This window comes from Perissodus microlepis, chromosome 23, assembly GCF_051167445.1.
Source record: "Perissodus microlepis isolate ML-2025 ecotype Zambia chromosome 23, ASM5116744v1, whole genome shotgun sequence".
NCBI lineage: Eukaryota > Metazoa > Chordata > Actinopteri > Cichliformes > Cichlidae > Perissodus > Perissodus microlepis.
In genome coordinates, this window is record NC_140482.1 from 36,526,548 (window position 1) to 36,553,314 (window position 26,767).

The window sequence follows — 26,767 nt, forward strand, 5'->3', positions numbered from 1 at the left end:
TCCAGCCTCCCTTCGTTAATGTACTTCCGGTGCTATGACCTTTGTTTACTGTCTGTCTAGTCGCTCTAGTTAAAAATAGATCCAACTGCTCACAGTGGAAACTACATGCCAAACAGGTTTCTAGGTTCAGTCTTTCGGTCGCTTCAGCAGCTGGTCGACATGAATTCCCCCTCATCCGTAAGCTTTCGGCGTTTTTGCTCGCGGGGTGATTTTCTACCACCGAGACACCAAGTGAGCTAGCTAGCTGGCTCTCCGTTAAGCTCCGTTGTGTTCGTGCGTCGTCACGTTCTCCTGGTACCTCTCAGAGTGATCAGCAGCTCCTCAGACTCTCACACAGGTGGACACTGTAAACTGAAAGGGAAAGAGGTGTCCGAGACGACGAACAGGCTGGTTATATAATCACAAGTCTCGGTTTTACAAGCTAAAAATATATTTTCTTTTAAAGCCTTTGCCATGGCCTGCAGTTTCCTAAACACGGTAAGTCTCAGGTGATTTATTTGCTTTGACAGTTGTAGAAAATTGTACTCGGTGCATCCACATCAACACACCTCTTGGTTTTCAGGATGAGGCGTCTCCAGCGGCTCTGACAGACCTGTGCCTCACCTATGTGAGCCAAAACCTGGAGTGTTTCTGCGTGAAGCGCCCTGATGGCTCCTTCTGTTTCAGGGAGGCTGTACTCTTCCCGCAGGAGCTGGCAGACCAGCTGCTGGCCAAAATGGCCACTGAAGGTAAACCTTTAAAGACGTTTACGAATAGTCAAGAGTATTGCTGCAGCTTAGCACTCTAGTTTCTACACACATACATTATTCATTGGATCGTAAAAAGTCACCATGATACTCATGAGGATGAAAAATCTTAACTTGCACTTGGGGGAAATATTTGAAGTGAAAGCCACTTCAAACTGATGGCCGGTAAATTAAATCCTTGCCCTGGGTAAAAAGCCAGTGTTGTTTAAGGTTGTGCTTGATTCCGAAAGATAAATTCACTCTGCTATAGGTCTGCTGAACGACAGCACAGTGGGTGTGTTTCGGAACTCTGAATACTTGCGGTTGAGACGGGCCTGCATCCGTACTGCACGGATCTCTGCAGAGGCCTTCCAGAAAGCCCTGTGCCCTCACAGATTGCTGGAGTTGGATGCTGCCCGGGTCAATGCAGACCTTACCATTCCTGATATCCTGCAGGGGCTGGCCACTAATAAATATTGTCAGGTAATATGAGAGTGTGTCAATTTTTTGTGGATAACTGCCCTTTCTTTCCACAGTATGAAAGTAATTTAAACTTTCTCCCGGCAGGAGTCCCTCCAGCGACTTGTCCTTACAGGCCTCACCATGTCCTCTCTGGAGGAACCAATCTGGTATCGCTTCAGTGCCCTCCAGGGCTTGCGTTCCCTCTCTCTAGCTAATGTAGACTTCTACGACTCTGGGCTAGGCGATGTGTGTTCCCTGCCTCGGCTGGAGAGCCTCGATCTTTCTAATACTTCAGTCACAAACCTGAGCCCGCTGCTGGGCCTGAAGGAGCGGCTGCGCTCACTGACACTGCATCAGTTGAAAAGGCTGGAGATGAGCACTGCTCAGCTGCTGGGAGTCATAGGCCAGTTGAATGTATTGCAGGTTAGTGGTTTGATTGTGTGTCTAGTATTAAACCTGTTTCTCTGTTTTTGTTTTGTTTTTTTCAAAAACATTTTAAGAAAACTCCATCTCTGAGGTTTCATAAGCCATGCCTGTTTGTGTGTGTGTAAACCTTTGCACATGCAGCACCTGGACATTAGTGATGATAAACAGTTTACCTCTGACGTGGCTCGTCAACTTCTTGGACAGCCGGGGATTCTGCCCGCCCTTGTTTCCCTAGATGTCTCAGGGAGGAAACAGGTGTGTTCATCTGCTTTAATATTTTTATTTGTTTCTTGGTTAAACCGCAGTCAAAGAACACATATTTTAAAGTCGAGTAATTTCTTATATCTGTGAATGTTACAGGTGACAGATGCAGCTGTTAAGGCATTTGTTGAAGAGAGGCCAGGAATGACCTTTGTGGGACTTCTGGCCACAGATGCTGGTTTTTCAGACTTCCTATCAGGAGAAGGAAATCTAAAGGTAGGTATAGAATGATCATTAATAGGCACTAAACAAAAAGTGAAAACATCAGGTTTGCTGAAGTATCTTCTGTGTGCCATCAGGTGACTGGAGAAGCTAATGAGACTCAGATCTGTGAGGCACTGCGGCGCTACAGTGAGAGAGAAGGTTTTGTGAGAGAAGCTCTCTTTCATCTGTTTAGCCTCACTCATGTCATGGAGAAGCCAAGGCCTGACATCCTAAAGGTAAACACATTATCGTTGAACCTATCAAGTTATTATTTTACTTAATCCTTAAAAGAAATTATAGCATCATATCATGGTTAAGTAGTGCACATAATGTCTTAACCTTAATTGGTGCCTTTGTCAGCCACAGATATCCTCCTCAAGTGAAGAAGCACTATACCACCATTGTATCTCTGCACAGTTTAGTTACTCATCATTCTCGACTTCCTGTTTCTTGAATTTTTTTTCTTCCTCTTTCTGTGTGTTTTTTTTTTTTTTTTTTTTTTTTTAATAGCTGGTAGTTTTGGGAATGAAGAATCATCCGTCCACTCTGAATGTCCAGCTAGCCGCGAGCGCCTGTGTGTTCAACCTGACGAAGCAGGACCTGGCAGCAGGGATGCCAGTTCGACTGTTGAGCACCGTCACTCAGCTTCTACTGGAAGCCATGAGGACTTTCCCCAACCACCAGCAGGTAGCTTAATGCCTGGCTGCTTTTGCTCATTCCCAATAAACAGTTAGTTTATAACGTAGATTTTATTTAGCAGGTTGCAATTGGCTGATACAGTTTACCTGCACAGGAAACTTTTCTTTCTTCTTCTTCTTCTTCTCTTTTTTTTGTCCATTATGTCACAGTTTCTCAGAAAATGGCTCTTTGCATGTTATAATGGCATTCACTGAAACAATTTTCCTTTCACACATTAGTGGATTTCTTAATTTTAAACGTGTGGGTTTTGTAACTCGTAACATAGAGGATGAAATGGTCACTTACAAAAAAAAAACAGCTAATAAGGATAAATTGGAAATTATAATTATAGATTATAAATCTTTTTAAAGGGCACAAAGTTTTTCCATTTTAAAAGCATCAAGATTGTCGTTGCTCTACATGGATTTTATAGCCAAATTTTTTTTCTTTTTGTTGCCTGTTTATACAGTAGACATTATTACATTCACTCTCACAGCCTGCTTCTGCATACATTAATAATAAATCAAACTTGGTCAACTAAGTTGTCAGATAGATGTGTTAAACAAAAGTAAGAAATCAAGTTTAAAGGCGAGCACAGTTTTAGTCCAGTACTCTTGAGGGTAGTGGCAGCAGCGTGTCAGCTTTGGAGAACACTGTGTTAGCTGGGTCGTTTGGTAACACCCGTGAGTGTTGCGACAGTATGAAATTTAGAAAGATTTGAGGAACTTCCCACAACCACAATAAGTAGTTTCCCTTTTTTTCACAAAACACAAGTAAATAGTGCACTGTGTAGCGTTATGTTTGTTTGTTCCTCAGTAACAAGATTTCCAAATCAATACAGCCTGTAATGGAAACAAATGCAGGGATCTGGTCACAAGTAGAAATGAACCATTATAGGAAGTGACATGCACAGCTGGATATTGGACAAAAGGATTTGTTAAGCGATACACATTTTATTCTAAAATTATGGGGAAAACGTGCTTTGTGTGATAACTGTTCAGTGTTGTGATGATGTACAGTTGAGGTTGTGTTGTGTTTTAGCCACATGCTGAATAGGCAGTTTTTATAGATAGATGGATACTTTATCTATAGAAGCATAATAAAAAATAAAAATGAGTCCACAGTAAATAAACAACACAGTTAAAGTGCCACAGGTGCATAGTGAGTAGAACTTATGCTGTGTGATAGTACAAGAAATGTTGCTCTTATATAAAAAATAAAAATAAAAATGGGGTAATTAAAGAATAGTAAAGTAAGACTTAGATTATGTGAGAGAGTGGTGCAAATTACAATAATAAATAATATCTACACTATAATTCTTAGAAATATGATTTGAACGTTACTTCTTGTGTTTTTATGTCAAACATTTCCTCTGTTGGATGTTTCAGACAAGGGACAAAAGTCCCTTGAAAGGTTGTGATGGGAATCCAGCATTTTAAAAAACAAATATCTGTATCCATCCACTGTGGTGACCTTTTATAAATAAGGGAGTGTCCAAAAGAACCTTTGTTAGTTCTGTTGTTTTTCACTGTGTATTTTCCCCATGTTGTCCACTAAAGAGACTCTGTACACAAAGTCAAGAGAAAAAAAAAGGATTTAGCATATGCTTTCTAAACTAGCTCACATGTTTGCATGCGGAATTAATGTTTCTCCCATTGTAGTAAGCTTGAAAATGCAGTTTATCTGTGAGCACTGTTATATATTCATTTTCCATTATATTTTCCTGCACAGGCTCTAAGTCAGATATAATATTTAACCAGCCTATTGTGACTAAACAGAACTGATGAGAAGATTAAAAACATGGGAGCAGCAGTAGCAGCAGTCTGATAGCTTTTAGGTTCTGCAATCATGGCTGTTTTCTCTTTCCATAGTTGCAGAAAAACTGCTTGCTGTCTCTGTGCAGTGATCGCATTTTGCAAGAAGTTCCATTCAACAGGTGGGAAACACCACATTTGTTGTGTAAATATTGATCATTTTGTTATTAGGGGTTTGTTTGTTTTTTTGTTTTTTTAATTTTCATTTTTTTTTTAAAGGTTGTCAAAGATTTTAACTATAAACATGCCAAAATGTGATCAAAGTTAATTCGTAATTCTCGGTTTGTGACGTAGCACATTTTCAGTAAAGGTAGAATTTAAAATGCTCTGCTTCCTTTTACTGTTTAAAGGTTTGAAGCTGCCAAACTGGTCATGCAGTGGCTTTGCAACCACGAAGATCAAAACATGCAGAGGATGGCTGTGGCAATCATTTCCATACTCGCTGCTAAGGTACATTTGATGTTGTATTAGTACCACATATGCGGTTATTCATGCATTGAAAATACATCTGTAGGGTATTTTCTCTGAGTGCTGCAACATTTTCTTTTTTGCAGTTATCCACAGAGCAGACAGCCCAGCTGGGAGCAGAGCTGTTTATCGTGAAAGTATGTTTTGTTGTTGTTGTTGTTTTTTTAATCTTGGATGACTTTCATCTGCCTTTACTCATTTATCGAAAAAAGGCAGTACAATGCATTCTCTCTGCCCTGCAGCAACTGCTCCACATCGTGCGTCAGAAGGCAACTCAGGGCGTGGTGGATGCCACCCTCAAATTTACACTGAGTGCACTCTGGAACCTCACTGATGAATCGCCAACAACCTGCCGCCATTTTATCGAAAACCAGGGGCTAGATCTGTTCATTAAAGTTCTAGAGGTACATGGAAATTATGTGAACATGTAAAGAAAATAGGCAATGTTACATACAGGACAAATTTAAGCAGATTTCTATAGGAATTCATCATCACACTTAATGATGTGTTCCTCCGTATAAGTACACATCGCTTCGGGGCAAGATGACTCACTGTTGTTTTTATCCCTACCTCCCCCTCTCTTTATCTGCAGTCGTTCCCCAATGAATCTTCTATTCAGCAGAAGGTTCTCGGGCTTTTGGTGAGTTTACTTCTCTTTTTTTCATCCCGAAGCTAAACTGAATCTAGAATGCGTTAACAAAATTAAGGAATCATTATTCCCTGCTCGCCTTTTGATTGTTGTAGAACAACATAGCAGAGGTTGGGGAGCTGCATGGAGAGCTCATGGTGCAGGGGTTTCTGGACCATATCAGCAGTCTGCTGCACAGCCCGGAAGTGGAGGTCAGCTACTTCGCTGCAGGCATCCTTGCACATCTGACATCACGAGGAAAAGAGGCCTGGGCGCTCAGCCCCAGTCTTCGGTCCTCACTGCTTGAGCAATTGGTAGGAATAAGCAAGCTTAATGAGAACTCTTGTGCATAAATACGGTTATTGGAAATGTTGGTTTTTAGCGTGATGCGTTTGTGTGTCTGTGCAGCATGCTGTCATTATGAAGTGGCCCCCACCAGAGTGTGAAATGGTGGCCTACAGGTGAGATACAGCTTCTATTCAATAATGATGGAGTATTATAAAAAGGATGCCAAAACAGGAAACCTTCTTGCCGAGAGGCGACTATGCTAACTATTGTCAGCAAAATCTCAAATTTATAGATCTCAGAGCCAAATCTTCCAAACCTCATGTTAATACGTTACATTCAGTTCAATGTTTTGTTTTTTGTTTTTCCTTAATGTATTTGGAGACAGATTCTGTAATCTCAGGGCACCTAATATTATAACGCCAAGACCCTACAAACCAATAAATTGAAGCATTTGATGACAGTGGGGGGGGGAAACCGCCTTTAAACTAAAAGACCTCCAGTAGAATCAGGCATCCTTTATCCTGAGACAGACAAAAAGATGATAAATTACAAACAAGGTAAAGCACAAACTGTAAGCAAGTGTAAGCAAAATTAAATGCCAATAGTCATAGTGACATTTCAGTATAATGTGGGTTTAATGTAAGACATTAGGGACAAGTGCGTAGTACATCCCAGCCTCCAGAGTCTAGCATAACAAAGGAATGGTTTAGGGTCACCTGATCCAGTCCTAACCATAGTGTTTATCAAAAATGAGCATTTTAAGCTTGATCTTAAATTACAGATGGTGCCCGTCTCTCCCACTTTTGAGTAGCTGGTTCTACATGTAAGGGACACGATGGCTGAAGGCTCTGCTTCCCATTTTAATCCTGTCACACAATAATTGTCATTTTCTTCCCTTCTTTAGGTCATTTAACCCCTTCTTTCCCCTACTGGAGTGTTTTCACACCCCTGGTGTCCAGCTGTGGGCAGCCTGGGCAATGCAACATGTCTGTAGCAAGAACGGTGAGACACAGATCCATGCAAAAATAAAACCAAAGATTATTCGAGCTTAATGTGATGCCTCACCTACTCAAACCCCTTGTGGATACTTCTGTGTGTGCAGCTTCTCGCTATTGCAGCATGTTGTTGGAGGAGGGTGGTCTGCAGCAGCTGGAGCATGTTCACAAACACCCACAGACCCACAGAGACGTCAAACTGCTGGCTGGGAGCATACTAGAGAGCCTACAGCGCCACAGAGCTCGCACCGGCCAGCCACTACACACACACACAAGTCGCCGCCCACCGCCGCAGTAACCTCACAGAGGTAAGGCATGATCAGCAGCTAGCTCACCCTCGCAGAGGTTGAAGATTGATTATGCTTTCATTCTCTTTCAGAAAATCAGAATATCTGGTGAAGAAGAGGAAATTAAGCTGGGTCCCACCGTGGATGGGAGGTGGTGGTCACGTGTGTGTTTGTGTGTGTGAGAATATATCTCACACACAAACATGGACTTACAAGAATCTCTAAAAATGTAAACTGAATTAAGGACAGAGGCATTGCAGTTCTTTGCACACAGTAACCTTATTTATTTTCTCGCTTTTTTCTCTTTAAAAAAACATTTCTCTGTGTGCTTATCAAAAAATAAGAAAAAAGTAAATTATGACAAACTGTCTGTCACTAGAGCTCAAATCAAATCATGAATTTGTGTTTGGGCCTTTTCCAGTCAGCTTTTGGTATCAAGAGGAATTGTTTTTTGTATTTTTAACCCGAAACATGTCAGTGCACACTTACAAATCTCAGTTTGGGAATAATTCCCCAAAGCTCAACTGAGGGCCAATACCCTGATACCCTCATATGTTACAGAGTACTATGGATGTCTGAACTGGTTGATTAGCTCTTAAATTTACGCATGCCATCGCCCCGAGCTCAAGCATGGGGGTTAGGGTTTGTCTGAATGCTTATACTGTTCGTTTTAGGAATGCCTGCTTGTTTGTTTATGGCAGTGCTCAGTTCACTGAAACCCCCGCCTCTGGGTCTGCAATACTACTGCTGCTCTACTCGTCATTTAGTCTTTTATCAGCTAATGCCTTTGATTTGATGTGACAGGACGCTTGCCGAGGGTGTATTCAGTGGGTTCGGGCGTTCCAAACATTCAAACACGATAAACTAAATTATAGAGAAATCATCTTTTTGAGAAACTCGATTGCATTTTTTTCTTTAAATTTTCTAAACATTGGGGAGCCCTAAATCAGTCCGCTTGGTGGCAGAGCCAGCAGTGCAGAAAGCTCAAGAGGACAATTTACATGATAAGCTGAGTACTACAGTCACATGTGTCTGTTTACGTCCAAATATACTTTCCTGGACACAAATGGCAATAATGATGTGGCCAGCATAGTGAGGATAGGTGTACATTTGCAGTGAGTCACATCTGTTTTCTCTTTGAGAAACTTGTGTATATATTTATATATAAGTATGTTTTTGTTATGCATCTGAGTGTCTTTAAGACAGACAGCACTTCAGTGTGAGCATGTGTGCATATATGCGCTTGTACAAGTGTCTGCATCTCAAAGTGTGTATGTATTTGTACATAAGGATACTGAAGGGGGGTGGGGGGGGGTCGTTGTTTAGGAGTGATTGCACGGAAATTATTCTACTGTATGTTTTTCAGTTCCATCTGATTGAACAAAGGGAAGAAAAACTGTTTATACAACAATAGAGTGGAAACATTTAAATTATTTAAAGGCATTTCTCTGTTCTGAAAGTGACCGGCCGTGTGATGTCTGCATCCTACAGGCTGCCATTTTAACAGTTATGCTTCTGCTGTTTAGACTTGCTGTTACAGCTTAGACTGGCTACATTTTTGTTGTTCATCTCTTATTGCAGGCCTTGTCATTTACTATGCTGTCAACACATAACTAGGAAAGAGTACTGAGGAGACATGAAGCAGAATAAAGTACAATTATTTTTGCATTTTGAGAATAAAGTCGACTCCCTTAATCCACAAACTAAAGGTAGGAAAGTGACCACTAGCTGCCAGAATGGAGGCGATTTTTCTGGTCAAATTTTATTCTCAAAATGCAAAACTTTTGCTGAAACACTTTGATAAATAACACTTTCTAAATAATTTGAGATAAATTTGTTTGGCAGGAATGCCAGTGACAGGTCAGGAGACTTGAAAAGATTACTGGATGTATGGTAATATAGATAAATATAGAACATTAGGCTCCAAAATGATACTTGAGCAGCTGTCAGCAAAGCATACACACCTCATCAGCTCAGTGAATTGTGGCCCTATTGTATTCTGTAAATCAGTTGTTGATGAGCTTGTTAATGACGCATGTGTCCCAGGCTAATAGTGTTTCCACAAGGATAGTCTTAGATGACAGAACTTTTGGGGTTTTTTTTTCCCTAAAGTTGTGTAGTTTAGTTGAATATCGCCCTGCATAAAAGGCCAGTTTTTAGTTTTTTCCACAAGCGTTTTAATCCATTGGAAGATGCAGAAAGTCAAGGTACTGTATGTCTGCTGTGATTGTGCCATGTTGCTGCTCAGAATCGCATTTTCAAATTTAGAAATAAAGAATGTACATTGCCATAAAACTGGAGATGACCCATGTGCTGTCTTTTTTATTTATTTAGTTTCATTTCAAAGATGACCCTGTTCCTGATAAAGCAGCAAATATAACAAATTGTAAACAGTCTGCACTTGTCAGTCTGATCCTGAGTCACAAAAGCAAGCGGCCACTATTGAGCACTTGCATGGCCTAAATTAATGTACTGGCACCGGCTGAGAGTCACAAAGACAATCAATAGATGTTAATTGTTTATCTGACATCGGGCTACAGAAAGCAGTGTGCTTCTGTATTCACATGTTGGTACGACAAAGAAATCCAGTAGCTCAAAGGAGTTTATTCCCCAGTGTACCGCGGAGCTCTCTTCTCTATGAAGGCTGCCATACCCTCTTGTCGGTCCCGTGTGGGGATGACCTATAAAGAGAGGACAAGTAAATGATGATTTAAGTGGAGCGAGCATCAGAAGGTCCGTGTCAAAGCTAGGCCCAACTAGAATTTAATTTTGAACAGCATCAGCTATGTGTTGGGTTGCCTTAGAATTTAGCTCAAAAGAAAATTCCTGAACCACAACAATTATGCCATATTAAAATTAGTAAGTGTTTCGGAAACCATAAACAAGAAGTGGAAGACTTACTCGAGCATAACACATCCTCTCTATCGCCATTGCTGAAGCGATATCAACCTGGAAGAGAGAACAGTCACTAAATTCACTGATGTAAAGACCTTTAAAGAAGATCTGGGATTCATAATGTACCTCCAAGCCTCTGTTCATTGCCTCTTTAGCCATCCGCACTGCAATAGGAGCCTGAGCAACAGAAACAAAAAGGGTTAGATGCCGATGGTATTATCTCCTTCCATCCTAATCAGGTGCCCAAACCACCTGGATTGGCTCTACTTTAGGACCATAGGACCTTTGGAATATAAACAATGATAGACACAAAAATGCTCACCTTCCTTTACGTTTTTGTCTCTGATACTTAGCTACTTTATTTCACTCTACCACTGACGTCCCTTTATGTTGTTGTTTATTCTATTTTTTGTTAAAAAATTAAAGTTTGAGAGAGAGAATCAAAAATCCCAAAACATTAAACTGTTGATCAATCAATGTGAGCAATGCATTTCTACAGAAATTTAACTGGAGGAACTCTTTACAGTTTAATCACATGCAAGCAGCAGTACATTTGTCTTAGAAATTCCAGGAAAACAGAAGTGCCAAAATAAAGATCTACACCCTCTTATTATTTCCTCTGTGCTCCCTCACTTTGATTCAGTGCAAGATCCTGTTAATCAATCAATCCGTGCTAAGTCGAGCATAAATGTGTTGGAAAATGTGAGTGTATGGTGCTATTTGTGGTCCATTTCTCCCCTTGACTGCCACTCTAACCCCACTGACTGTGGGCATCTGAACTGGAGTGAAAGATATATGGAACGACAGAGGCCTGGAGAGAGGGACAAGCAGAGGGAGATGGTGAGAGGGAAGGTGGGAAGAGGAAAAAAAAACAAGATGGAAGAAAGGAAAAAAGAAATGCATTGTTTTTGTTTCTTCCCCCTCCACTGCATCCAGAGAAAGGGGAAAGGGAGCAGATCCCCCTGCCTGAAGGAGGAGAGATGCAGCAGTATCAGAGCTGTAGCGGCATGAAAAGTGTGTTTGTACTCTAACCTGGGGCAGTATCTCCCTGGCCAGGCTGAGTGCCTCTCTGTAGGCAGCGTCTCCTGTCTGGTTCTGTTCTACTACTCTGTTTATGAGCCCCATTTCCAGAGCTGTCTGCCCTCCCACACGCCTGCCTGATAACAGACAAGGAGAGACAGTGACACACAAAATCCTTGCTCACTGATGACTATTCAGTGCCACTAAAATCACATCAATATTTCCGAATTACTACCTGTGAAAATGAGCTCTTTGGCCAGAGTGACACCGATCATCCGTGGCAGACGCTGACTGCCCCCTGCAGGACAAACCACCTCAAGGTCAACTTATCACAGCTGCTTTATCTCTATTTACATACAGTCAGTGCAGTTCAGGGTCATTTCAGTGACCTCTGTTCGTCTTACCCGCCCCTGGGAGCAGCCCCCGTGTCGTCTCAATAAGACCCATCTGTGCCGAATTTGCTGCAACACACATACACACACAAACAGAGGACAGTTGAAGGTCTAAGTGCCATTAAGCTGGAGAGAGTGTAAAATCTGACTGATGTCTCTGTCAGAGCAATTGACACAAACACCTGCTCACCCAGCTCATCTGTGCTCAACCAATCAATATAACCAATCACATGAAGGTTCAAACGCATGAACAGCTGGGCAGATGTGGCCTCATTAGTCCCCAAGCTCATCAACAGATCATTAGAGCTCCATCGTCTCAGGAGTATGTTTTTAGCTTGACCATTGTGTATATAACACATTTACATTCATTCAAAGCTGTTTAAAAGATGACAGTTTAATTTCCCCCTAAGTTACTTATAAAGAGTTGGGAAAGTTTTGTTTCATTTTAGAAGATATTGTTTCAGTAAATTACATGTTCATTAACTGTGATAGCTGAAATTGTGTAAATATTGTGTGAATAGTACAACATATATTCATTTAAACTAAATAGTACAATAAAAAAAATTAACGTCAGTCTACATATAATGGAAACTTTTAAAATACACAATATTTTGAAATCTTTTCAGAAATGTTTTCTGCGCTCTAAGATTATTTTTTGACCCCCCCGGGGAATCCTGTGTGTCCAATGAGGAAATTGTCAATGAAGAGAAATGATCCCAAGTTGAAACTGCTATTCTCCACCACTGATCTGATATGAGTGGATTAGTGACAGCTGTAAAGGGAACATGACATCCCCTTTCTAACCTGATTAGCATCACCTGAAGAAAGAAAGCAGATCCAATTTGGAGTTGACAGGTGAAGGTTCAGAGGTCACTCACCAGCAGCGCGAAGGTCACAGGCCAAGGCTAACTCCAATCCACCTCCCAGTGCAACTCCATCCATCGCTGCGATGGTCGGCGTGGGCAACAATGCTGCCAGGTTATTGAAACAAAGTGAGCAAAGTTTACAAATGAACAAACACATTTAGCTTGAAAAAAAGACTGACTAATCACTCAACCTTAATGTTTTTTTTGTTTGTTTTTTTACCTATTTGAGTCATGAGGGAGCGCAGGCCGTGAACAAACAGATCGGACTCAGAGTTGTTCATCAGAGCTCTCTCCTTCAGATCGGCACCTGACCATAAATCATAACGCACATGGTCACACATCATTACTGCACACTTTGATCACACCTTCCTGGCACCAGAGATCCCTCACCTGCACAGAAAACGCCCGGCACTAAACTCCTGAAGATAACCACACGTACCGCTGAGTCATTGTACAGAGTGGAAACCACCTTCCTCATCTGCACACACACGTCATCATGTCTCAGTGGCTGCTGCATATGTGTTTAATGTGTGTGTGAGAGAGAGAGAGAGAGAAAGACGTGCAAGTCTGCTTACCTGTGACACAAACACATTGCCGAGAGCATTTCTGGCTTTGTGCCGGCACATCAACACTTCTACGATCCCTGAGGAAAAGAAAGCAACAACAGGAATAAAGGGCAACAGCTAGAAATTAATCTTGCTGAGTTTTTATAAACGTGCCGTTTACAATTCAGTAAAAATGTGGGTTCATTAACTATTTATTTCCACCGTGACCATGATGGAAATCAAGCCTATCAAGCCATGGAATCGGCTTTCTACAGTCACCTTAGTCTGGAAGACACGTAGTATGCCTAATACGTAAAACATATCCTGAAACAAAAATATTTAATTTGTAACAAAAGCCAGTTGAAACCTAAAACGCTCACATATAAGTGTTAAAATACTCTGCTGTTAAAAGAAAATTAAAGAAACTCATCAGATTGTTGTGGGATATATCTACTGATATGCTACCATCTACTGATGGCCTGAAACAATGTTACAGGCAGCATAATGTTCACTGCGACTTTTCCAGGCCCTCCCATGTCTGTCACTTGTGCTCAGGGTGAGGCTGCTATCATCTGTGACAAGCACAGGATGCCACTGGTGGACCTGCCTACTGGGCTCCACGGTGCTGGGCAGTGAACACAGAGCCCACTGGAGGAGGCTGACCTTCGTAAAGTCTATTTCTGATTGCTTGGCCAGAGATATTCACACCATTGGCCTCCTGTTGGTCAATTTGTAGGACTCATCCTGTTCCTCCTTGCATAAAGGAGCAGGTATCAGTCCTGCTGATGAGTTAAGGACTTCTATGGTCCTGTCCAGCTCTCCTAAAGTATATGCTCGTTTCCTGGAATCAGTTCCATGTTCCTGTGACTGTGCTGGGAGACAAGGCAACCCTTCTAGCAATATTGTTATACCATCCTGGAGGATTTGCACTACCTGTGCCACCTCTGTAGGGTGCAGGTATTGCTCATGCTAACAATGGTGACACTGACCCTAGCCTTATGCAAAACTAATGGGAAAAAAAAGTCAGGAAAGATGAGAAGGGAAGAAACTGCTAGTGACCTCCACCTGTATATGCATTCCTGTTTTGAGCATTGTCTCATTGTTACTCCTCTGTTGTATCTGTTCTTAATTTAATTAACACTAAAGCACCTGAAACCGATTAACAAACCTCACTGCTACTTACGGTAAATGACCAGATCAATATCCCAGAAGTTTAACTGACTTGATGCTACACTCTGATTAAAATGTGCTCCTTTAACCTGACACATGACATGTGTAAAAATAATGTCGAACATACAAAATAAACATGGAAACAATAAAGCTACATAAAAATATGTTCTCACAATGCGAAAATGGCTTGCTTGTGCGCATGAAACTTATTAAAAATACACATTGCTATGCATTAAAGACATAACTTGAATTAAAATGTATTAAGAGTAGCAAATTAATGATTTAGTCAGTGAATAAATTTAAAACTTCGTGCAAAATTAAAGAAATAAGGGGGGGCACTACTTTTCAACTCCCAGCAGAATGTGGTTACTTTCTTACTACACGCCTAAATAAATGTTTACTGGTAGTTCTGATAAACAGTAACGCGTTATGCATCTATACTTAAACAATTGTTCTGCTAATCAGTAATAAAACAGTACTGGAGCTCGGTGTTGATATATAACCTAATTACTGATTTATTTAAGAGTCTCCATATTTCATTTATGTGAAGTCTCCTTGTCATGTTAAAAAGTACAGTTTGAATTCATGAGAAGAAATCAATGTCCTTCAACACAACCGCCCGTTTCAACAGTAATCTAGAAATACGATAACCTGTGGGAGTTATCGACCAGTCGTCACCAGACAGCAAGTAAGCACAGAAATTTGACATCTGCGAGGGGTTCCGTGAGACTAAAGCGTTGAGAAGATGTCAAACACAAAAATATGTTTCTGCAAACTTTCGTGTTATCGTCATACAGTTATGCAAAAAGTGCCCCTACCATCGTCTTTCCCCTCTAACCGCTTTAAATCCACCTCTACGGCAGCCGCCGCCTCAGTGTGCTGCCTGCGGCTTTGTGCGCGACTGTATCCCGTCAGAGGCCGACCGCCGCCGGCCAGGAGTCGCGCTCCTCCCTGCGGAATCACATGGGAAGTTCGGCTGTGAGTTTCCCTCTTAATCACAGCCCCGTATCTCCACAATGAGCACCTCGGCCCTGTCAGTCTGCAGAGGATTGTTGTCATGCTTGTCTTTTACTTTGCTGAGCAGCTTCTAAAAGCAGGAAGACCGTGCAACAAAAGTTAACGCTGCAGGAAGTTTAATGCTGCTTTCTTCCTGTGAGAGGAGGGACTTGGATGCTAATGACCCTTTTTCACGCCAGCACGGTGGAAGCAAAGTGCAAGAGTGGCTGAAACAAGGTTGTACCCACGAGGGGTCACTCTTTAATGATGTAACAGTGAAATGTTTGAAATTAGTGTCATATTTTTAAAACGTGGGATTTTTATGCTTCCTGATTCCAGTCATTATTTCCTTCTAGAAGAGTAAGACTGAAAATTGTGTTGTGAAAGTTTATTTTTACTTCTTCATCTCCCTGACACACACCCACACACACACTCAGTCTTGACATCACCTGAACATGAAATCAATTCTCACATTAAATATATTCTGATTGAATTTTAAGTCCCTCCACTGTGACTGTAAAGACATTTAGATCCCAACCATATGACAACAAACACACGTTGTCCTCCAGCCTGTTGTCCTGTCTCTGGAGTGTCCAGTCTTTGGCCAGACATCACACAGCTTGTTGAGGTAAGGTTTTCCGTCAGACTTCTCATGTCTAGTTTGACCATGCATTATTGAGCAGGTCTTTATAGCTTATGCAATCACGAAGCCAGACAGTTGCTTTGATGGCACAACGGCCTGAAATTAGAGAGTCGGGTCTGTGTTTCTATTTTAACTTTCAAGTACATCTGATTACATTCAAATCAGTCAGATTACATCCAGTGTGCCACGGCACTGTTCAGAGTCCATTTTAATGCAGCCTCTCTTTGTTTACCCTTCCTAATTAACATGGATGCCAATGGCTCTGGGCAATGAATCATATTAATTTGTAATTGAAATGTAAATTAATCATCGGTGCAATGTGTAGTTGGCTGTGTGTGCTGCAAGGTGTCAGGTCACGAGAGTGGGCAGGAAGAAGTGGGAAAGTGAGATTGAAACTATGCCCATAATTGCACAGATGCATATTTAAACACACATTTCATTTTTTAATTATATAAATTCCACCACTAATCACAGACAAATTGAATAAATAAAAGAAAGGGAGGAATAGAGGAAGAAAGAATGACAGGTAACGTAAGAAACATTTAAATATAAATGTTCAGTTGCTGATAAGGCTTCATTTGAGAGGCAAAGAGACAGAGAAAAGAGATCTGCATTAGTCTGTAGGTTCTGTTGCAGTGAGGTGGAAAGTTACCTGAGAGATTTGGAGGAGAACAGGTTGTCCAGATTTGATGTCTGGCAGGTTTGCCTTCCTCTTCTCATGTGTGCCTTGAGACGGAAAACTGATAGAAGATGACACTCACAGTTTGAGTGTGAGGGTGTGTGAGTGACAGAAACTGAGCCTGATGGACTCTGACTGATGTAGACAGTCTGTTCCCAGAAAAGATGCACAGGTTGGACTCGCATCATTCCAGCACTCTGGGACAAAAGCAAGCGAAGATTATTATTCCACCATTTTACAAAAAAACAGAGAAGTAAGTATTTGTTCTGCATTTTCATGACTTTGGTGGTTATTTCCAAGACCTACATTTTCAGACTTTATCCTCTTTTAACAAACATCACAGAAACAACACACTTTATTCGGTGTCAACCACACATTGATTCCCCTCCGTTCCTGCAGGGGTCAGCCTCGTATCAGAGGGCTGATTCGAGGTTTGTGAACTCTGTTCACAAGGGCCTTTATTTGCCCTCTCAGACATGCTTTCAGCATTATCTTTATTAAAGCCCAGGGCTGAGTTTGTACACAGTGGGCTGGTGATGGCTGATGAGGTAGGGCGTGAGTCAGAGGGAATGAGTGGCATTCAGTTACCAGATATGTCTGGGAAAAGTAAGAAGGTACAATGAGCTCAACAGGGCGCGTGCAGTGCGTTTGAGCTTTACATGCAGCGCTTCATCACACTGATATGCTGTAATACTAACACATGTGATTCTCCTATAAACACCTATAAAGAAATAAGGTCTTAATTTACTGACATAACTATGGAAGAAACAAGAATTGTGCAACAATACCCTCTTTGTTTATAAGTATCTCAGTGTCATAAGTCTGTGTGTGCGGTGTGTGTGTGTGTGGGGGGGGGGGGTGCAACGGAAAGAAGAGTGATTAGGTAAAGAAAATGAGAGCAGATGTGTTTTCAGGTGATCCTGATTTGTGTGTGAGGTGATTTGTGAGGGGGCAGAGAAGGATGTTACGTGAGCATCGAAGCAGGGTGGAGTGGATAAATATGCTCTGATGATACTACAGATTGATAAAGCTGCGTCTGCTTGCCAACAGAATCCTATCAAAATGTAACTCAGTTACATTCATCAACTACAAATCAGAAGTGTAAAAAAAAGGGGGAAAAAAAGGGGGAAACATCTGGTAAATGTCTATATTTTTACCAAAAGCCCCCCAAAACCAAAAAAAGTCACACAATGATGAGAAAGAGGAGAAACATGGTAAATGAGGGGTTCACAAATGTCTTTTTAAAATTTCATATAAGCCCACTTGCTGAGATATTTCCATCTGTATCTGTGAGCTGTGCTGCTGCACTGGCTCCATGTGCATTTATTAAAATGAACATGGGCACTAATCTATTTTTACTCAATCCCACATACTTCATCCTGATGCCTTATGCACTTAGGAGAGCACCATTGTTTAGTATCCCACAGCTGAAAACTGAAAGCTGCACATTCACATGTTAATTTTTGCTTAAAAAAAGTCTATGTGGCCCAGCTGTTTAGGAAAATTATTGCATATGTGATTTATTTATGAGGGATATATTTATTTATATCCTTGGTATGATTCATGTGACTTGGAATTGAGTTCCATAGATGAAGTTTAAAAAGCAGTAATCTTGACATTGCTGGTTTTAGTCTTTTCACTGAATTTTTAAACAATATATATATATATATATATATATATATATATATATATATATATATATATCTACACACACACATACATATATATATAGCTGGAGACATGCTTCCAGTTTAGGTGCCTAACCCTTCCATTACCACTGGGACTATTATAGACTAGAACATTGCTCCAGCTGATCCTTCAGCCTCTGATTCTGGTACTAATGATGCATCTGGATAATGTAGTGAAAATATTACTGTTTTTGGAATAAACCAGGTGTTTGAATCCTGATCAGGGTGTGCATCTAGCAAGTATCCACAGTGCTACTCAAGTATACCTTGGAAAATAAGTAAACATACAGCTAACATCACCCAGTCTGCTTCTTAGAGCACGTGTTTACCCTGAGAACTCAACGCACATTTTACTACAATCCTCATTCATCCAAACATGCACAACAGGAACCTTTCTATACACACCTTGTCTGACATTTACACACACACCTACACTATGATCTAGGATATTTTGACATGGAGACTGGAGAAGCAGAGGAGTGACCCACCAACCTCCTCTACCTCCTGAGCCAGATGAGCCTACATGTTGGAGAACCTTGACCATAGTTATGAGCAGTGAGCTGTTTTTATGTGTTCACAATAATGGACAAAGATATCCTGTTTACAGTGGTACATGCTCATTTTTCACATGTCAAATTATCAGGTCAGCATATGTTTAAGTAACCCAGTCAGCCTTCTGAGTGCTCCATGCACACAGGTTCATTTAGTTTTGGGGTTTTTTTTATTCTTGACTCTTTATGATGTCAAAGAGAGCCAATACTCATAGTATGACCAGACCTGCTACACATCTGTGGCTGTGAGCACTCTCAAACCTTTTTGTGAGAGACAGGCAGTAAAAGCTGTTTTAAAGCGAAGGAAATGAAATAGATTTTTTTTTTCTTCACAGGAGCTGCACCAAAGCAGCGTTAAATATAAATAAGGAACCCTTTGAACTGCAAAACACTCAAATATGTTAATGTAACACAGGATTATGTTAAGTACTCAAATGCTCCCTGGACAGCACTGCACATGAAAATATGATTTTGACCTTTTTCAGATTAGTCCTCTTTATGGCCAAGCTGAGCCATTACAGGCTGTAAATAAAATGTAATGTCCACATGTTCGGTCTCTTTATACTTAATCTTTTCTATCCATAGCATCCAGTATGGAGGCAGTCTGTGTGACTGATAGATGACTGTACTCTTGGCTCAGTTACATTAAAGTGATGGACTTTGACACAACCTGAAAATAAAGAGCCTTGGCCTTATAGCCTGAGGGATTGTGCAAAATGGGAGAAGAGTTACAACCATACTGAGCCACAAAAAGAGAAAGGGAGAGTGGAGTTATAGCTATATGCTCGGGAAAAGTGAGTATTTTCAGCTGTTACAAAAAAGAAAAACAATTTGTCTTGTCATTATTTAGTCCAGCAATTTCTCCAAAGAAAAACAAAAAGATGTGAAGTAGTGGATCTGAAGGGAAAGGTGAGTGACACCTCTAATGGTAGAGGTAGTCCTCTCCTCAGGTTGGGGATCAGACGGTCTGTCTGGCACTTGACAGCTGACACTGAACACACCCTTATTAAAAAATAAAGATACGCTCACACACTCCACACAGGTGCACTGTCACATCCATGCAGACGAGCATGACACAGACCGCATACCACTCTCACATGACCGTACGAGACAAGACATCGAATGCCGCGTAGCCTGGACACATGATGTTCACTCAGCTCACGCACGCATGCAAGCACATGGATGTACACAAGCCCCTTTGGAAGCTGACACCATTTTGAGCAGTCAGGGAGGAAAGTCACATTAATGATTCTGATCACCAGGCTTTACCAAGGCAGTTAGGTGCGAACACGATCCAGCTGGGCCATTTAGACAGAAACCCACGACAGAGGGAGCAGACGGGCCGAGAGAAACCGACACTGATCAAATAGACTCATTTTTCTCCAGGCCGCTCAGGGCTCGGTGGAGCTTTACTTCAATAATCATACATCAGACTGGAGATAGATAACCATGCTGGACCACAACAGCTCTGAAATGAAAAGATGTAGGTGTCAGAGCTGTAACATTTTACAGCTTGTTATCTGTGTGAACTCTTATTATGAAGCAGCGCCTGCTTGTCTCCTCTGGCAACATGTTACTCGACTGACTTTCCTTTCTTAAAAAAATATCATCTTAAGGGGCTGTGCAATTATCCAACCAACCTTTGATCATTTATTTGCCTTCAACCCACTCGTAGCAGTCCTGACTCCAGGTTGGAAACCAGTTGGGCATTTGTAAATATGCTTTTTTGGGCTATGTTTTTAGATTTCAAGCCTTTTTTCCCCCCCACAGCAGTGAAATAAAGGTCACTTGTCTTAAATACTGTTTTAATTAAAGTAACAATCTTATTCTTGTTTTCCTATATTTGATAAAAAAAAATTTTTACACTACTAGAATAACTTGAAATTGGGTTTCTTGGAGAATAAACTTTTTAGGATGAATAACAGATTTATCAGACAGTAGTGTTAGGATGCCTGGGTCGTTGACCCAGGGTTTTTGAGTTTATTATATTATTTATCATTTCTAGTCTTTGGTTTCTTTGAGTTCTGTCTTATGGTTTATGTCTCTGTCTTCTCTAGTTGCTCTGTCTCCCCTGTCAGCTGTATCCCCTTGTCAAGTTCGCGTCTCTGTGTATCCTTAGTTGCTTTATCCCCGTGTCCAGAGTCTGTCTGCCCTGGTCCCATGTCTCTGTTCCCTCTGTTGCAGTGCCTGCATGTGAGTCTGTGTCTTTAGTTCAGTCTGTGTTATGTTTCCTGTTTTACTTTGAAAGTCCGTGTCTCATGTATATGCGTCTGGTTTTGCTTCCTTTGTCTCGTTAGGCCTGATTTGCCCCAGCTGTGTTTCCCTCCTGTTACCCATTCCCTGATTGCTCCCCCTGTGTATTTAAGCCCTGTGTTTCTCTGTGTCGTGGTCTACCCTCATTTATGCTGTGTGTTTGGGCTGCCTGCTCATGTAAGTTTATTTGGATTTTTGTTACGTTTGCCAGCAATAAAAGCGGAGAGTTGAAATACACTTTTGCCTCCGAGCGTCTGCACTTTGGGTCCTCCTTACCACCACTCCTGCCTGCACACAGCCCTAACCTGACAAGTAGCTCTGAAGGCAGATGGAAAACAATGAGAGACCACAAACAAAGAAATAGTTACTGTGCTTGTAATTTTCTTTTCATTATTTTTAAATAAAAAGGATTAAATTTACTAATTTAAAGTTTTAAAGGTGTTGGTGTTTGTGCTGATCTAACTGGCTCCTGAAAATTAATATTTACCCCTGACATTCTAATATGTTAAAGCTTCCAATGTTGTTGTTGTTGTTGTTTTGTTTTTTTAAACCAAGATTAAGGTTCTTCATTGATTGCAATAAAAATGCCACCAGGGTGTTTGTAAATCAAAGAACTCTGACTCTCTTGATCTCTGGTTTCATGTTCATACCAGATTGGGTTAATTCTGTTTAAGATTGTTGAAAGTGGCATTTTATGCTCCTCACTTCATGTTTTCAGAAGAAACAAAAAATTTACGCTACATTTTAGACTCCTGACAGCAGTCACCTTTGACAAAACACAACCAGCTATTTCTTATATGCATGTTTAAGCTCCTGCTGTGGTTTAACTATGCTACTAGCTCAAATGAGGAAGTCCTGCCCTAAACCCTTAACCTTTGACCTGACATATGTTGGATAGCGATAGTGTTTTTGGGGTGAAACGGTCTTTCCTGTAAGAAAATTTTCAGGGCATTAGTATTGCTTCATTTGAATTTGGATAGCTGACAAGATATTTGTACAAACTAAAATATAATTTAGGGTTGTTGTTTTTTACTAGAAGGGGATTTGTAGCTGAGCTGTGGCCAGTTTAACTACAGTTGGATTGATGAAGTCCATGCCTCTATGTGACCCCTTAGCGAAGGAGCCTTTGACCTAATTTGTCTGACTTTTGAACTATTTCCATCTCTGACACCTGTCACATAGCTTTGCATAACACCTTTGCTTCACTCATCTCCCATTTGAAAGTGAACTTTTGAATGACACTAATGGGATGTGACAGTCAACATCCTGTCAACTTCCTTCCAATTGTAAGACAACAAAACGTGTGGCATGTGGATAAGGGAGTGTGTGACTGCCTGACCAAATTAAAATCTGACTATGCCGGAAAAAAATTAATAACTACGCGCGCGCACAATCCAATTTGAATGCATTATGTTGTCAACAAGCCGCTGGGGGAAAAGACAAGGGACAAATTAGCCAGTGGACCACATGAGATAAGGCCTGTTAAATTTGTGCATGGCTAAGAGGCTGCTGCTTTCAGACAAGATTATGATTGAGTTGTTTTCATTATTATTGTTATTATTATTATTATTATTATTTTATGCGCGCACACACAAACACACAACGGCACGAGGACTTTGAGTTTCACCGGATGGTCGGACGGTTTGCTCTCTGGGCGTCTGGTTTTCTAAAGAGGGCAACACCTGCTGACGTCACCACTACAAATTGCCCATAGCCAACACACACACACACACACACACCACAAACTGGACTTTTGTGTGTGCAGAGCTGCAGTATACGCGCGGATGGAGAGTCAGAAAGGGAGGGCGCACAGAGCGAGACAGCATCAGTACAGCGCGGCAGTGAGCCACGGTCACACAGGGCTGAGTGAGCGCAGTGGAAGGACGCACTTTCAGTTGCACTCCTGAGGGAAAAACACGACTTGCCTGCTGGACGGTGGCGCACATCACTCAGACAAACACAGTCAAGGACACGTGTGAGCCGAGTGCGTCTCCACGGAGAACATTTTGCGGACTCTGCGTTCAGGATTCAGGGATTTGTTTTAATTTTTTGCGTAAGTCATGGTATTTGTTTGGAAACTAAATAAACAATGCTCTCCGATGGAGTCGACTAATTCACAAAGATGAGACTCGGAGGGGGCGATCGACAACATTCAATGGTTCTTTGGTCTCCTCAGGTGGGACAAAGTCCGATAAGCTGCACAAGTCTCACCCACTGAGCCTGAGAAGCGGTCACCTTCTGAAATGATGTCTGGTGGCGACGTGCGTGGTGCGCCAGCGTGCGTGTGAGTGACTGACCGATAGCCTTTCTGAGAAAGAGAGAAAGAGCCTGGATATAAACCGCAGCCGGGATTTCAGGCAGCGACAGCCAGACACTCACCGGCTCTCTCCCAGCTACTCACACCCATGCAGGATGCCCGGAGAACGCCGGAGAGTCCTGGTCCAGCTCAGCCCGAGTTCATGACGCTCTGGGCGGCCTCGTCATGCGTCTCTTGCCCGAGCCCAGTGCCCAGTCCCTCCGACTCCTCTTCCTCTTTATCTTCGTGATGGGGGTGGCCCCTTCACCGGCTCTCACTGCCGGTTGCCCTGACAGATGCGTGTGCGACGACCAGCTGGTGGTCCAGTGCGCTGGCCAGGATCTTACCCAGTTTCCCAATGACCTCCCCCTGGCCACCCGGCAGCTCATAATCTCGAACAACCGCATCGGGGACCTACCGGCGCTGCAGCTCAACTACCTTTCCGATCTGGTCTATCTGGATTGTAGCAACAACTCACTGACAGAAATCTCCGAGTCCACTTTCGGGAACTTGAGGAAACTCGCTTATCTGGACTTGTCATTCAACAACCTGCTGCAGATCGAGGACCGGACTTTCGGGCCCCTGGCGTCTCTGGTGATGCTCCGGCTGACGGATAACCCGAGTCTGGGGGAGATCCACCCGGATGCCTTTGCAGAGAACATGGCTCTGCAGGTGCTCGATGTGAGCCGGAACAACCTGACGACCCTAAACATTAGCAGCCTGATCGCCCTGCCTGCTCTGAGGTCTCTGGGGCTCAGCGGCAACCCATGGAGATGCGACTGTGACACAGAGGACCTCTGCCTTTGGCTGCAGATAGAGGGATACAAGTTCCAAGGTGAGGTTGTATGTATACGCAAACGGGCATTTATGATGGTTTTAAACACTTAAAAAATTATAATGTATTTTTTACTTTTATATGGAACATAGCACAACACATAAATTGGTCCATATATGCATGTTTATTTTTCAGTTGGCAGCAGTCTTTTGTGAGGTGATCACTGTGCGTTTGGCTGCTCTTTCCTGGAAAAGAAACTATTCTTACTTTTAAGACCTTGCGCTAAAGGTTTCATCATTTGTGGATGGCTTAGCTCCTGATGATGGGCCACTTATTGCACTGTTGCTCTCCTTTTATTCTGATATGTATACACACATATTTCCAACCTCCCCCAGGTGTGCACAGATGCACAGTCAGATGCTCTTTCTCTTTCTGAAAAGCACGCACTCACAGAGAGAGAGAGAGGCTCCAGAGCTAAGAGTTTGACCTCAGAGTCAGAGCAATCTGAAGATTTTGTTCCCCTGCTGATCTCTGCAACACAGTCCCTCCAAACTGCCCTTCACGTCTCAATAATACCTTGAGTTTACCCCAACAAATAAGCAGCCTCGTGTTGTTCTTACCTGGAAGGCATCAGCACCTCGGCTGTAAAATCCCTTAAACACAGAGGAAAAATGGCCCACGAAGAATTTGTGGACTTGTGACCTTCTCAGAGAGGACAAGCTCAGGTGATCTTTGCTCATAAAGGTTAATTGAGCTTAACTGTAAGCAGGTGAATTGGGTTATCGCTCGGGACAATGGATTGCTGTCTTACAGCTGGTGTTCATCCCATCAATGTCACCGCTTTGTTTATCTGAGTCCTGAAGGCAGAGATAATGCTAAGAGGATGATTGTGTCCTTTTGTACCTTTTTTTACTAGCCTCTCCTGCTTGCACACACACACACACACACACACACACACACACACACACACACACACACACACACACACACACACACACACACCCACACACACACACACACACAGAGACTTTAATGAACACACATGCAAACAAAGTGCCCACTTGGGTGTACTGGAGCTCACATTGTTGGGCCCCTCAGTCCAGATGGTTAATGATGATGCTCTAAAAAATTGGCCTCCTGTGCTCTTACTAAGGACAACATGTACATGTGTGAAGCCTGTGTGTTTGTCTGTGAGAGAGAGAGTGACTCACCTCACTTAGTGTGGAAGCTAGAGGTTAAGGGGGACCCTCAGGCCAGGACCCATAGGAAATTTAAGTATTAAGGAACACAGAGCTTTAGAGGAAGGCCACATAAAGACAACAAGTACCCAAAGTTGTTATCCACCTTTAGACATGCAGTTACTAAGAAAATCAGAACACATTTTCTAACCCAAGAGCTTCTGAACTGTAAGTGACACAATCCAACACCCACAGCTGAGCCACTCTGCCTTAAAAACACTCACACCTGTAACGGTTAATAATTATGAAATGACACTCATTCATCATCACACCGCTCTATAAAAGTTAGAAACGTGATCAGTGGAGTTCAGACTTTGTTCATTGAGAAACACATATCGCACACCCTCCATCGCTCAGGCTGACAAATCAAGTATGAACGTGGCATTCATAAACAAACACGTAACCAGTTTAACGAAGTGAACGGGGTCAAGCGAGCACGTGTGTGTGTTAGAGCATGTAGTTGTGTTTCTGTGGTGGTGAATGCCTCCTGATCAGACTGCAGGGCTGTGAGTCTAAAGCACAGAGACTCCAGCTGTCGCTACCTCTCAGTGTGAATATGAATCGGGTGCATGCAAGTGTGTATGCTTGTGAGAGTTCATCTTCAGACAGACACAATAACTAATTCAGGATTGTTTTCAGTTTTGCTGCTGCTGATGTTTAAGGTTATAATACCTGGATTCAAACCAAATTTAGTTTGGTTTGATTGTTTTTGTGTTTCTGTTACAGATATTGTGCTTTTTGTCGTTGTTAGGTATTTACATGCCCGTCATTTTTAAGAAAGTCACCCAGTTTTTCTTTTTGTTTGTGCTGGTTACGTGTGACTGACAAAGGCTGACATGACTTGACTCTGGCAGCCATAAAAAAAGAGATACAACAAGAGAGAGAGCGACAGAGTGATTGAACGAAGAGACACAAAGACAGAGTGGATGTGTTTCTTTAATAAAGTCATGAAAAAAGCAAAAAGACAAACCGTCAGGAAAGTCTCTGTCACAGAGAACGAGTCTGAGCTAAGGGTGCAAGCAGTCGGGTTTTATGGTTGATGTTGTAAATTTCTTCCTGGTCAAGAAAGACTTCGAAAAAAAAAAAGTTAGATAAAATGATATTTTCAGAAAGGGAAGCTTAATGTGATTGTGAAACAGCTGCTGTTATTAAAAAGGGTCTAAAATTAACCAAGAGAAAAGAAGTAAAGATACTTTTAGTTAATCATGTATAATATTTAGACTCTAAATTGAAGGAGTTCTGTCATAATGGCGCTAGGCGTGGGGTTTGGCGGTGGGGGTTTCAGTTACAAGAGAACTGAAAGGAAGCACCACCTGCAGATTTGCACCACAGGAAATACTAATTTAATAAACCTTAATTATTTTTGCAAATTGGTAGTTAAAGCACAGACTCATTAGCGGCAAGGCAGAAGTGTGACAGATTAATTTCAATATTTTATTTGACAAATCAGTCGCAGTGAGACACATTTGGTGAGTCGCTGGTTGCAACCCTGAGTGAGATTGTCTCCCCAAGTGGCCCCCAGCT

At 41.9% G+C, this 26,767-nt stretch overlaps 3 protein-coding genes across 3 annotated transcripts in view; 2 read left to right on the plus strand and 1 right to left on the minus strand.

Moving 5' to 3' along the window:
- Positions 1-34: 34 nt before the first annotated feature.
- Positions 35-9,536, plus strand: zyg11 (zyg-11 family member, cell cycle regulator). The gene is made up of 18 exons (XM_084921475.1): positions 35-477; positions 563-728; positions 997-1,208; positions 1,293-1,610; positions 1,755-1,868; positions 1,974-2,090; positions 2,174-2,314; positions 2,589-2,765; positions 4,628-4,692; positions 4,921-5,020; positions 5,125-5,175; positions 5,281-5,442; positions 5,631-5,678; positions 5,783-5,980; positions 6,075-6,127; positions 6,859-6,956; positions 7,057-7,257; positions 7,329-9,536. Exons 1-17 carry the CDS (start codon positions 454-456, stop codon positions 7,245-7,247), a joined length of 2,235 nt encoding a protein of 744 aa, XP_084777601.1. The 5' UTR covers positions 35-453; the 3' UTR covers positions 7,248-7,257; positions 7,329-9,536.
- On the minus strand, positions 9,533-15,261 carry echdc2 (enoyl CoA hydratase domain containing 2). The gene is made up of 11 exons (XM_084921481.1): positions 14,943-15,261; positions 12,985-13,052; positions 12,800-12,887; positions 12,630-12,716; positions 12,422-12,514; positions 11,556-11,612; positions 11,387-11,449; positions 11,164-11,288; positions 10,258-10,308; positions 10,138-10,185; positions 9,533-9,917 (listed from the first exon to the last, which is right to left on the minus strand). The coding sequence occupies exons 1-11, from the start codon at positions 15,181-15,183 to the stop codon at positions 9,840-9,842; spliced, it is 999 nt and encodes a 332-aa protein (XP_084777607.1). The 5' UTR covers positions 15,184-15,261; the 3' UTR covers positions 9,533-9,839.
- A 7,458-nt stretch (positions 15,262-22,719) lies between these two features.
- The window catches only part of lrrc52 (leucine rich repeat containing 52), a 33,423-nt gene continuing 29,375 nt past the window's right edge, over positions 22,720-26,767 (plus strand). Inside the window, exon 1 of the mRNA XM_084921731.1 lies at positions 22,720-24,065. Coding sequence (XP_084777857.1) covers positions 23,417-24,065 — 649 coding nt within the window. The 5' untranslated portion in view covers positions 22,720-23,416. The remainder of the gene's footprint in view (positions 24,066-26,767) is intronic.